Source organism: Mauremys mutica, chromosome 3, assembly GCF_020497125.1.
Source record: "Mauremys mutica isolate MM-2020 ecotype Southern chromosome 3, ASM2049712v1, whole genome shotgun sequence".
Taxonomy (NCBI): Eukaryota; Metazoa; Chordata; order Testudines; family Geoemydidae; genus Mauremys; species Mauremys mutica.
In genome coordinates, this window is record NC_059074.1 from 26,045,934 (window position 1) to 26,058,790 (window position 12,857).

The window sequence follows — 12,857 nt, forward strand, 5'->3', positions numbered from 1 at the left end:
AGTAGTACCACATGATGCCTGGCTCCCTCCCCCTCCAGAAGGGAGTCTGGACAAGGCTGCAGCAAGAAATTCTGCTCCTGCCAGACCATTTGCAGCTGTCATAGCTGCACAATTTGGCCCCCGGACTCCTCTCCCTGGTGCAGGAGGGGCATTGGTTGCAGGTCCAACCTGGGCTGCTCTTTTCGGGGACCTGGCAGCCTTGGCAACTTCCTCATGCAGCTCTCAGCCTCACCACCTCAAGTGGGGCAGGGAACAGGAAGCCAACATGGTATCTCTCTCCAATAGTAGGCAGACCCCACATGCTGGGGGACAGGGGTACTAGCCACCTGCTGGGGAGAGGGACCCCTGGCTGGGGCAGACCCCTCACCTATTTTCCTCTGCATGCGAAGGAGGAGAAGGACTGCTGCTTCTGAAAGCTGGTGAATAACTATTAAATTTATGGCTCCATATGATGGGGAATGCTGGTCAATCAGCACTCCACTCCCCCAGCCAGCCAGTGGGTGCCAGATACTCCTAGGGAAGGAGCTACCTATTGTCCCTTGGTAAATGTCTCCCTCTCTTGCCGCTGGGATTGTCTGCATTTCACTGCCAGACCCATCAATTTCCCCCACACATTGATGCACATGGGTGGCATTTTTTAATCTTCTTGAAGATGCAGAATCCTTCACTTCCTTACTCCTGCACTGCAGCAGACTTATTAGCCTCAAGCCCCAGATGTTTTATACTACTATAGGCAAATAAAGAGATTATCTATCTGCTGACATTTCTGATGTGCTGCTGAACAGTTCTCTTTCAAGTTCTATATCCATGTATGTTATATTCGTTTCATCTTCAAATTGCACAGAAAGTACTCTCTAGTTCGTACCTCCTTTAATTATACAAACTTTGAAATATCTAAAGAAATAACAGTGAAACCATTTAAAATAAATATGTAAAATTGTTATATCACTGATACAGTAATTTCAAATATTTACAAAATGTGATATTTTCACTAACAGTGCATTTGCCCTACAGCTCCATCTGGCAACAAGGAGACATGAATATATAACTTTCACTTCCAAAGCTGATTTCACTGTAATTTTGAATACATAGTATAATTAGGGTTTAACTTCCTTTACTGTATTGTTAGAAGTTTACTGTATATAGGGGGTTTACAGTGACTTACCATATAAACATAAAAGCTATGTTTAGACTTTTAGAAATGACATACTATTGATCTGATTGTTATCTTTATTATTAGTGATATGTTTTGGAGCAGCACTCTGAGGACCCAAATAGATGGAGGCCCCCACAATGTGGGTTATAGGCTGTAATTTTCATGTCTCTAAGGTTCCTTTGATTATTGTAGCTATGGGGCCTGGGTAAAATTTAAAGCCAGTTTTAAAACTTGTTCAGTAAAACTAAACTGGTTTTAAAATTGGTTAGTGCCATAGTATAGACTTGGTTTAAGGCAAAAAAAAAATTGGAGATATACCAATCGCCTAGAACTGGAAGGGACCTTGCAAAGTCATTGAGTCCAGCCCCCTGCCTTCACTAGCAGGACCAATTTTTGCCCCAGATCCCTAAGTGGCCCCCTCAAGGATTGAACTCACAAGCCTGAGTTTTGCAGGCTAATGCTCAAACCACTGAGCTATCCCTCCCCCGAATCATATCCATTTTTACTGAACCAGTTTTAAAATGAGCCAGAATATGTCCCTAGCAGAGAGAGAGTTTCTGGTGTCAAAAGCCTCTGACTGTATATGATAAGCATAGGGCACTGTATGTTATGCTGGTGAGGGAGTAGGGGATGGTATTTTATGGCCCCTGTATGTTACTATTTAAAAAACAAACAACTTTCCAGATGTCCAAGAGCTAGTTATACCCCTGGAAAATCTTGGATTTTAAGAATTTTAAAAGAAAAATTTGGTTACGATGTCAGTATTTTGCTGTGATTTATAATTTATATAAAGGATGAAGACTCTCCAGTCTGCAGCTGTTCTACTGCTTAATACTGGATAACTCTGTACACATTAAGGCCTTCCTGATAATAACTTGGGGGCCCTTGAATGTCATTGGGGGGCGGGGGGGGGGAACACAAATGTTCCCTTTGCCCCATCCCCTCAGGAACTCTGGGTCCCATTAGCAGAGGGACAGTTTCTAGTGCAGACAGACTCTCAGAGTGATAAGAACATTATTTTAATGACAGTTTCTATTCTGGAGAGGTTGGCCCCAAGGCAAACCCATTTTGAAGGCATGTAGAGTGATTGCTGTTAGATTTGGGGCTCTCCCCAGCTTTCCTAATCCTGTTATCTATGGGCCTGAACCTGCCATCCCTGTGCACACAAATCCCAACCTGCTCTGTCCCCTCCCTAGTGAGGCTCCCCACAGCAGAAGTTTGTGTCACTTGATGGGTCCCCCGTCCCCTCAGAGATGAGAGTGACTGGACTCCTTTTTCAGGGGTCACTCCAAAATGCAAGGTTTCTGTAGGGGAGGGATATTCAGACTAATTCCACCCTTTCCAGGATGAAGAAGTGTTGGGACTTTCCTTCATCCAGTTGGTTCTTCTTTCTTTCCTGGCTTGTGCAGCTCCCCAGTGGCCAAGGAAGCACAAGTCACTAGGGCTGTGACTAGTGCAGACTGGTCCCAGATCTAGGGTCGAGGGTGATGCCATTTGCTAACTCAGCAAGTTTCTTGCCCAAAACAGCCTATCCACTGGGCTTACATTAGAGTCCAGGACACAGGAAAAGCAGGTGTTGCCTGAGAGAGGGGCAGGCAGCCTCTATGAAGGGGAAACTGCCTCAGAGAAGAGAGAGGGGGCGGTCACCTCAGTGAGGGGGAAACTGCCTCAGAGAGGGGAGAGAGGCACAGGCACTTCTGTGAGGGGGAAACCACCTCAGAGAGGGGAGATAGGGGTGGGCAGCCTCAGTAAGGAGGGAACCACCTCAGAGAGGGGATAGAGGGGCAGGCACCTCCATGAGGGGGAACCACTCCACAGAGGGGATAGAGGGGCAGGCACCTCCGTGAGGGGGAAATCACCTCAGAGAGAGGAGAGAGGGGCAGGCACCTCTGTGAGGGGGAACCACCCCACAGAGGGGAAAGAGGCACGGGCACTTCTGTGAGGGGAAAACCACTTCAGAGAGGGGAGATAGGGGTGGGCAGCCTCAGTAAGGAGGGAACCACCTGAGAGAGGGGAGAGAGGGGCAGGCATCTCCATGAGGGGGAACCACCCCACAGAGGGGATAGAGGGGCAGGCACCTCTGTGAGGGGGAACCATCCCACAGAAGGGATAGAGGGGCAGGCACCTCTGTGAGGGGGAACTGCCCCACACAGGGGATAGAGGCACGGGCACTTCTGTGAGGGGGAACTGCCCCACAGAGGGGATAGAGGGGCAGGCACCTCTGTGAGGGGGAATCGCCCCACAGAGGGGATAGAGGGGCAGGCACCTCTGTGAGGGGGAACCACCCCACAGAGGGGATAGAGGGGCAGGCACCTCTGTGAGGGGGAACCGCCCCACACAGGGGATAGAGGCACGGGCACTTCTGTGAGGGGGAAACCATCCTCAGAGAGGGGAGAGGGGGTGGGCAGCCTCAGTGAGGAGGGGAACTGCCTCAGGGCGGGGAGAGAGAGGTGGACAGCCTCTGTGAGGGGGAAGCTGCCTCAGGGAGTTGGGAGAGCTGCCGCACTTAGAGGGGAGAGAAAGGCAGGCTTCACTGAGGGGAACTATTACCTCACTGCACAGAGGGACAGGACTTAGTTGCTCCTGCCAGTACAGGGTAAATACCCTCCTACCTCAGAGCCATGGGGAACTATTCCATTCCTTGACGAGCCAGTGACCTTGTAGCTCTCCCCATGGCCATTAAAGTAGGAGATCTGCCACTCAATGGATTCCCCATGGTCTTCGAATCAGGGGACCTGGCACACTCCATAAGGCACACTTTAAGTCATACTTCCACTGGTATGCTGAGGTCAAGCCCTGTAGACACATAATCCTCATGTGACCCTGGAAATTGGAGACCCAGTCTGCCCACAGTGTTTTGGGTGTTTAATGCTTACTCTACTTAAAGCTTCTGAAAGAGTTGGTGATAATTTGGCTAATTTATATATATTAAAAATAGTAATTTAACAGCAATATGTCTACTTTTCTCCTCTTAAATACAAATGTTCATTTTGCCCAAATATGACCCATTCCCCTTTTTAAAACAAAGATGCTTCACATAAAGATGCATTTAGATAAACTAGCATACTACATAGTGTGTTAGTCATAAATAAACCTTCTCTTAATGAGATGCAATGCTTTTGCCACCCTTTATCCTCCAGGTTGGTTTTGCAGCTCTTTCTCTGAGTTTCTCTATAAATCAGCACATAGTGACAAGAATGCTGGCTGGATTTTGCAGACTTGACAACCTTAAAGGGCCTGCACTCTACATCTGAAGAACTCATTACTAAGGGCTATTTATTTGAAAAATTGTAATGAATACTCTGATTTTTGGCAAAATTCAGTGTGATAAATGATCTAATAATATGATTAATATTTCAAACTTGACATTCTCTTGACACACTGGAGGCAATTCCTTCCATTTTAAGCTCATGCACATCTTGGATTTGTAATGAATGGATAACTTCTGTCTGGTTAGCTTTAACTTAAACATATTGTGGATACAGAGCAAATATGATTATGGCAATATTGCTATAACTTCCTTATAATAGCAAGGTGGTAATAATATGAATGTGTGTTTTTTGGCTTTATAGAGAAATAGTTCTTACTTACTTATTTTTGTATTCTGTACAGTTTTAAAATTATTTAAAAATAAGTTTAATTTTTAATCATTGCATATTTCTTTACATTTCAGGACTGCCATATCAAGCAAGTGCCAGATATTTCTGAGGATGAAAGGCTTGAGTTACCAGACATTTTTATCCATGTCATCAAATGAAGCTGATGGGTACCCATATCCAAAACGAATTAAAATAGAAAATAATCATACAAGTGTAGAGAAAGAAGAGCAACAGCAGTTAGAACAAAGAACATTCCTTGTGGATGAATGTAGGAAGTCATCAAATAAACCTATATATTTATCAGAAGGATCACTTCAATTCAGTCAAAATGCTTGGAGATTAGAAAAGGAAATCAGTGGTAGAGAAAGAAAAACTAGCATGTGTGAGTTTATAGATTTTAAACCTTGGATTAATGAAAAATTGCAATGCAGGCTATTAGAAAACAAACTGTTCACTAAAAAATGGAATATTGAAAATGAAGAGCATAGTATTATAAGAGATGACTCTTTATTGAATGTAAATGGACATTCTTCTGAAGCAGGATTATACCAAACATGGAATGTAAACAAAAACAGCAAAAATATAGCAGAAAATAATAAAACAGACAATGATAATGAGCTTAAATTAAATGCTTCACTTTCATCTTTAAACACAGATTTGTTTCAGGTAAAAACATCAAGTCAGAAAATTGGCACTGATAACAAGTGGAAAAAACACCAGCTTTTAGATGTTCCATTTTTATGTGGCATTAATTCTACATTTTCTGAAATAAAGAATAACGACAGAAACAACTGTTTAAAAAAATTGCCCACTGAAGAAAATAAAGATCATTATGGTAATGAGAGTGAATCTGTTGAACAACTAGGTAATAAAGAAAAAAATGCTTCATCACATACATTTCCTATATTAAAATTGTTTAAAAATATACAAACATTCAAAATCCCTCAAACAAATTTTTTTATGAAAGGGAACATAAGTAAATGTTCTAATGCTTCAAATACATTAAATAGTAACATGTTATCAACTAATTTGAAGGAGATAGAACAGAAGAACTTTAAACATCAAACATATGTGATGCAATCTGCAAAGATTTACTGTTCCCAAAACATATCTATGATAAGGAAACAAAAGTTTCAAAATGATAAAAATATTGTGAATGCTGCTAGTGTTTGTTCTGAATTTAATGAAAGTAACCACCAATCTGTTAGTAAGCAAAAGACTTTGGCTTTAGCAGCAGAAGAAGAAAAAATAACTGAGAATAATTTAAGGAACAACATGAACAATGTCAAGTGTAATCAAATGTTTGCTAAAAGGATTGTCAAGGAGAAAGAGCTAGGAAATGAAGAAGGCAATGAAGACCAGGAACCAAACATATACCTAAGCGTTCACACATACTTTGGTTCTAAAACAACTCAAAGTGATGAATGTAGCAACTCTACCAATATTTTGAAAAGAACATGGGGAAAAGTCAGTTATGAGGATGTGACATTTAATATACAGGAAACAACTATTCCATTGATATCAGAAGTACTAAGGAACAGAGATTTAAACATAAATTATGACATGCATTGTGCTAACTGTAACAGGAATTTACATGAATCAGAATTAAAACTTTCTACAACAAAAATACTTGACATCAAAAGATACTTATCTAAAACTGTTGTCACCAAAGACAATTGCCCCTATAGTACTACACAGGATTTGCCAGATACAAGAGACATTGACAATATATTGAAGAGGAAAAAGCTGACTGAACCAAAAATCTTCTTTCATGATATGTTATTAGGTGGTCTGAGGACAAGACCTGGATCTTTAAATGAAGAGGTGCTTAAACATCAAGAGGATGACAGTATCATAGGCTGGTTTCATTTGTATGAAAAGTTAAAGTCAGTAGAACAATACAGCATTCCAGAGCTAATAACCAGTATTAATAACAATAGTACACATATTTATTTGCAAGTTACTGTTTCAGAACAGCAAAATGTGAACACGATAAAATCAAACCTGGCTTTTTTCCCCTATAATATAAATTGTTTACATCCAGCTGAAGAAAAATGTATACCAGTGGAGAAAAATCCTTTCTATTGCAGAAAACAAGTTAAGAGAAACTCACACATAAATAATAGTTTGAAAGGAAACACAAAGTCTCAGCAAAAATACATAATTTATCCAGGTATGTGTAAAGAAATTATAAATCCTAAATTAGTAAAAAATGTTGGTTTTCAATTACATCACAAATATCAGAAAATTCATTATTCTAGCACTGTAGCTGAACACAAGGAAGCTTCTTTTCTACACAAAAGAGCACTGTTTCATAACCAACAAAGAGCGTCACCTGAAGGGAGATGTGCCAAACAATACTGCCTCTTATCCAGAGGTAGTACAGGAATGCATAGTATCATTTCAATGTTTGACAGTGAAGAAAAAGATAGTAAAAGGCAACTTTTAGTTGCTAATGGACTGCTTTTACCAAGGGACAATTTCGATAGTTCTTTCTTATGGAAGATAAATTGGTGCAGTACCAAAAAAATATTGACAGAAACAAACCTTGGACTTCTGAATTATTTGCCTTCAATTTCAAAAATGAAGTTTGAAAAGATAAATAATAAATGTTCAAATCTGCAAATGCTGGTAGCTACAATAAAGCATAAGAAGAAGAAACAAAGAAAAATACATAATATTGCTTTTCCTAAGGAAAAGTTTAAAACTTTGCATTCTGTTTTAAGTGAAAATATAAAAAACAGAAGCAGGAGAATCACAAATAGTGTGAACTTTGCACATGAAGCTACAAATCTTATTCCAAAATATCTGAGAACCGCTAACAAAGAAAACTCTGACAAAAAAGGGTATGCCAATTGTAGAGAATTGCAAGAAAATTGCTGTAGCAATCTTCCAAAAATACCCTTTTTTTCTATTTTTGACACATACGAAAAAATTCCTCTCAGTACTGATTCTGAGGAAATGGAACAGATTCCACTTGTAAGGCAAATTAATCCTAATAATGAAAAATACATTGAAGAAAGCACAGTTGCTAGTATAAAAAGTGTTCACAATGTCCCTGCTAAATCAGATGTTTGTATTCTACCTGAATTGTCAACAATAGTAAACTGTAACTCTGAGTTACTGCCAGACAGTAGAAATAGTCAACATTTAGAAAATGAAAGAAAATATGTACACTTCCTAAATACTGGTTTAAATTATGGAAACATATTTCACGGTTTCTTAGACAATGGCCAGTGTTCCACTTCACCATTCTATTGTGGCTCTTTTACAGATAAAGATGTAGTACTAAAAACTGAAGAGGGACATTGTAGGAGTTTCTTGAGTGATGACACAGAAAAACTGTGTGAAGAAATGAACAGCATTTTACAATATCAAATTGTGAGGAGTTCTGAAGTATCTAATAATAATATGTATTTTAAGGTTCACAGAGAAGAAACAATGACTTTTTCTCTAGATGAAGACATTCAGAAAGATAGAAATTTTTGCACACTCAATTCAAAGCCAATGACTATAAAACAAAATCTTGAAGATTTACAAGAAGTGGGAGAAATAAGTTCTGGGAAAAATAATATAACTAACAAAAATCAGCTTCAGACTATACTGCATGGAAGTAGATCAACTAATTTAATTTTGTCATATTCAGAAGATGAATCTGCAATATGTGTTGCTTCAGGAGACAAATTAATACCACATTTATCCATAATGGACAATGGATGTTTTGAAGATATGACAGATCAGCATTTACTGTCAGAAAATAAAAACATATCTGAATTTGAAATGAAGAGCAAATTTGATTTAGTGTTGGAAGAGCTTTGTATGTTTCATGAAATTAGTAAGGAACATGAAAATAAGCTATCCAAAGTAGAAACAAACACTATACAAGAAAATCCTCAAGAATTGAATAATTCTGAAGGGGTAGATGAAAATTTAAAAAGTGTTTCTCAAACAAAAGTATGCATTTCCTTTCCAATCTGTGGTACTACAGCAGGGCAAAATATAATTAAGAATAACCAAAGTTCATTTAAAGGAAAAATATTAAGTAGAAATGTAAAGCAAAAAGTACCTCATGAGTTCTGTTCTTCAAGTATGTCAGATGAAGAATTGCTCTATGCGCTTTCTGAAGAAGGTAAGCAAATATAATTATTTAAAAATATTATCGAATATGTTAATAAACATTTAAATAAATACTTGTAATCATATTTTGTGCTCTGCTCCATGGGTGTTCTATTGAGGACATGCATGTTCTATTGAGACGTGGTGCCTGGGTACTAATGAGAAGCTCTTATCCATACAGTAGCAGAGCAGGATTCTAGCTTATGAACAATTTTTTTGTACCCCGTGTAAAGCCCAAGTATTGAAAATTGTCTTTTCCCACTGGGTTTGTGCCAGTATTAGTGGGACAGAATCCTTCCCCAAATGTAGAGCAACTGCAAAGCTCTTGCAGCTTGTGAATTTCAGGAGCTGCAGTGTCTCAGTGCACACATCCTATGAGACAGCTCTTTAGTAGAAACGTAACACCTACAGACCCCGGTCATCGATGGGTGGGATCGAACCTGGGGCTTCTGGAGCTTAGTGCATGAGCCTCTACTGCATGAGCTAAAAGCCATATGGCCCTCAGCTAAAGCTGTAGCAGAGAGAGGACAGAGCACCACACCCAGGAGGTGCTAATTTTGTAAAGGAGAAGTACATTTTCAGTTTTAAAAATATTCACTAGAATATAATTATTGCATGAGAGCAGACTTCTTTTTATGAATATTGCTTGGGATAATGGTCACTGTTACATATTTACATACCTTACAAGGTTTGAGGCTCTATTGTGATTTTTTTTGTTAAGGCAAGGTCCAAAATGGGAGTGGGAGCTGTAAGGGAATCTACAGAATTGCCAGGCTCTGGCTGCATTGAGACAGCAGTTGATCAATCAGAAGCCTGCCTAGTGGTTCTATAGGAAATATAGGAATTAAGTACTGAGCTAATGTCACTAGTACAGTGCACGGGCTTCAGTACTTCAGTACTTCCTATAGCTCATGCAATTCTCTAGGGTAGCATCCTATCCTTTCCTCTGCCACAGAATTCCTATGCAATGCTAAAAAATCACTTAAACCAAACTTTTCAGAGGTGGTCACTAACTGTGTGTTCCACATTTTTTGGGTACCCAATTTGAGATCCTGGAGACTGATTTGCAGAACTGTTGAGCGCTCACAGCTGCAACTGAAGTTATATTCAAAGCATAACTCCCAATAGAAAGTGCTATAGGATGCTAAGTACTCTGAAAAATCAGGTCCTAGGCATCTCAAATTGGGCACCCCAAATTAGTGCATACTTTTGACTTAAATCTCTTTATGCCTCAGCTCTCTATCTGTACAATGGCATAATAATAGCCCCTCACCTCACAGAGATTTTATGAAGATACACTAATTAATGTTTCTGAAGCACTCAGTGACAATAGTGATGAGTGCCATAGAAATGTCCATGAGGAAATTAATAATTCTGCATAGCAGGGTTTGAATAGTGTGCAGTAAATAATGCTTAGGGATACACATTGAACGATAAGGATAAAACAAAATACTGAATAGCTCCTCATTACTTGAGCATCATCCGTCCTGTGCCCTGAATGAGTCAGGGATTTATGGAAAATTAGTATGTGATTATGTAATTAAAGACTGTGTCATAATATATTTTTGCAAGGGAGATGAATTAAGGTTGCACAGGCAACCTTAATTCTGGCATTTCTTAGCTTTTGAGTGTTTGACTTTGCAATCTTAATAATGTTCTTTTAATGTGGCTTTTTGTGTAATAATAAGTAGGGGTAAGAATTAAGGAGAATGAGCCGTAAAATTGTCTTTTCGTACAAGTGTCTTATTGAAAAAGTATGAGAGACAAGAACTACAGACAATGAATGATGCATATGCAGAGCTGTATATGCTATTTAAACAGACTTTTTAAATTATATGTCATGCATATATGTGACATTTTTACTCATACCATTTACAAGCAGTACAAATTGCAACTTTTAATTATCTACGTATAGCAGTTTAAAAGTTAAATGTGATATTTATGCTTCTGTTTTAAGACTATGTTGATTCAGGCTGTAAAAATCGATTCCCATGGGACCCTGTTTTTTTGTCTCACACATTTATGAAGGAAAGACGTGACAGTTTACAGAAAGAAAGAGGTAAGAATAAAGTTATTATTCTAATTATGCAAAACATTCCAGTGTTATTAAAATATTACAAAAATGTGTATTTACTTTTTTCCATTTTCTATAGCACAGCATTTATGTATCTTTTTAATTGTTGATTAGCATGGGGGTATCCTGTCATTCATACCTTATCCTTGAGTTTAGAACAGGTGGGCAAATCATACCCTCCTATTCTATAGGTAGAGGACAAAAGCTCCAAGGATGTTGAGTGGCGTGGGATGCAGAAAGAGGAAGGAGCACTTTCTGTACTGTATTTGCCCTTCTAGTATAGTGGAAGTCCTTCCATGGAAGCTCTACAGTGATATACTTCAGGGCAGGGAGTGGGAGGGAAGGTATGGCTACTGTCTTCAGCATCAACCCCCTTTGCTAGGAAATCAACAAGTGAATGATGATCCAATCAGCTTTAAATTTCTCACTGTCCCACTTTGTGCCCTGAAACTGGTAATTGCAGGCAGCAACAGCCAGCAGGGGAGTCTTGGAGCAAGCAGGATGACTCCATATAGTGAACAATTTTGTCATGTGCCATAGAACTTTGTTAGAATAAGTTAAACAGTACTCTCCCTAAGCAACTTTCTCTCTCCTTGTTTTACTGTAGAGCTGTCTAGAATCTTTCCCAACTTCCTCTGACCTGGCTTCCAGCTATATTTTAAACAATCAGTACACGTGCATACTCCCATCCTTCCCTCTTTTTTCATATAATTAATATTTAACACAAATTTTAGTTCAAGAGGAGTAACCAGCTTCACCACTTGTTCAGGTCTAATTATTATCTGGGTTTGAGATGGGGTTATGTCTAGTTGATTCGCCTGTATTGTCAAATCCCAAAAGGTGAGACTACTGCTCAATGGTTCTCCTTAACAAGTCGTTTTCCTGGCCATATTTATAATATAGTGACTTGTGTTCTGATTGTTTGAAGTATAATGTAATAAGTTGGTCCTTATTATGGGTACAGACAAAACTATATATCCTTCATATTCTATCTTTCTATGTATTTTTTATAGTATCCATCTCCATAGTACTAACTGTCGAGTGTCCAGTATAGTACCCATGGTTGATTTCTATGTCCTAAAGGAATGTACTTTATATGTACATGATATGAAAATGGGTTTTTGCTTTCATCATTGATTTCTCTCTCTTTTGTTTATATATTTAGGAAACTATTTGTCACATGAAATTATAAGAGTGCAGCCTCTTAAAACATGCAGTGGCCCTATCAGGATTGGGCTGTCAAGAAACGCTAAACCCAAAAAGCTTCACCCGTATCTGAAATAATTTCATGGATTCTTTTACCAACATTGAAGCAGAACAGCTAATTAGACTTTAGTATCATAAATCACTTTGTCTGATAATTGTTGAACTGTTTTGTAAATCATTAATATAGATAGTTTATGTTTACTATTTTTGGGTTTTACCATATTAATATTGTGTTACTGTTTGGTGATTTATTCAGGATTACTCTTGTGAATATTTGAAACTAAAGAGTTTTTATAATGAATATTTATTAGTAAAAATGTTGATAGAAAATAAGACACTATTAAAGTTTATGTAACATTAATAGAAATCTGATGTGTGTAATAAGCCTCATTTTTCATAAAATATTAACAATATACAATTTAAATATATGTGTTTTATGCAACAAAATATTAAGATAGTCTCATGATTTACATGATGTTTAGAACCCACTTAAAATGATTTGATCAATCAAAAGTTATTACAAGCAAACATCTAATTATCATTATTTGTCATGATCTGTTACATCATAAGCATTTTCCCACAGCTACCAATTATGATGTTCACAAAGATAGGATTATGATTTAAGGTAAGAATTAAGCAGAAAGAGCAGATAAACTAAGAATAAGATATTTTCATGCGAATGTCCTCAATAATAAATAACAAGAGA

General features: G+C 38.3%; 1 protein-coding gene across 1 annotated transcript; it reads left to right on the forward strand.

Annotated features, from left to right (window-relative positions):
* The first annotated feature begins 3,615 nt into the window (after window positions 1-3,615).
* Window positions 3,616-12,383, forward strand: RAD51AP2 (RAD51 associated protein 2). Its single transcript, XM_045008884.1, has 4 exons — window positions 3,616-3,752; window positions 4,830-8,884; window positions 10,829-10,930; window positions 12,111-12,383. The coding sequence occupies exons 2-4, from the start codon at window positions 4,867-4,869 to the stop codon at window positions 12,227-12,229; spliced, it is 4,239 nt and encodes a 1,412-aa protein (XP_044864819.1). The 5' UTR covers window positions 3,616-3,752; window positions 4,830-4,866; the 3' UTR covers window positions 12,230-12,383.
* The last annotated feature ends 474 nt before the right edge of the window (window positions 12,384-12,857 follow it).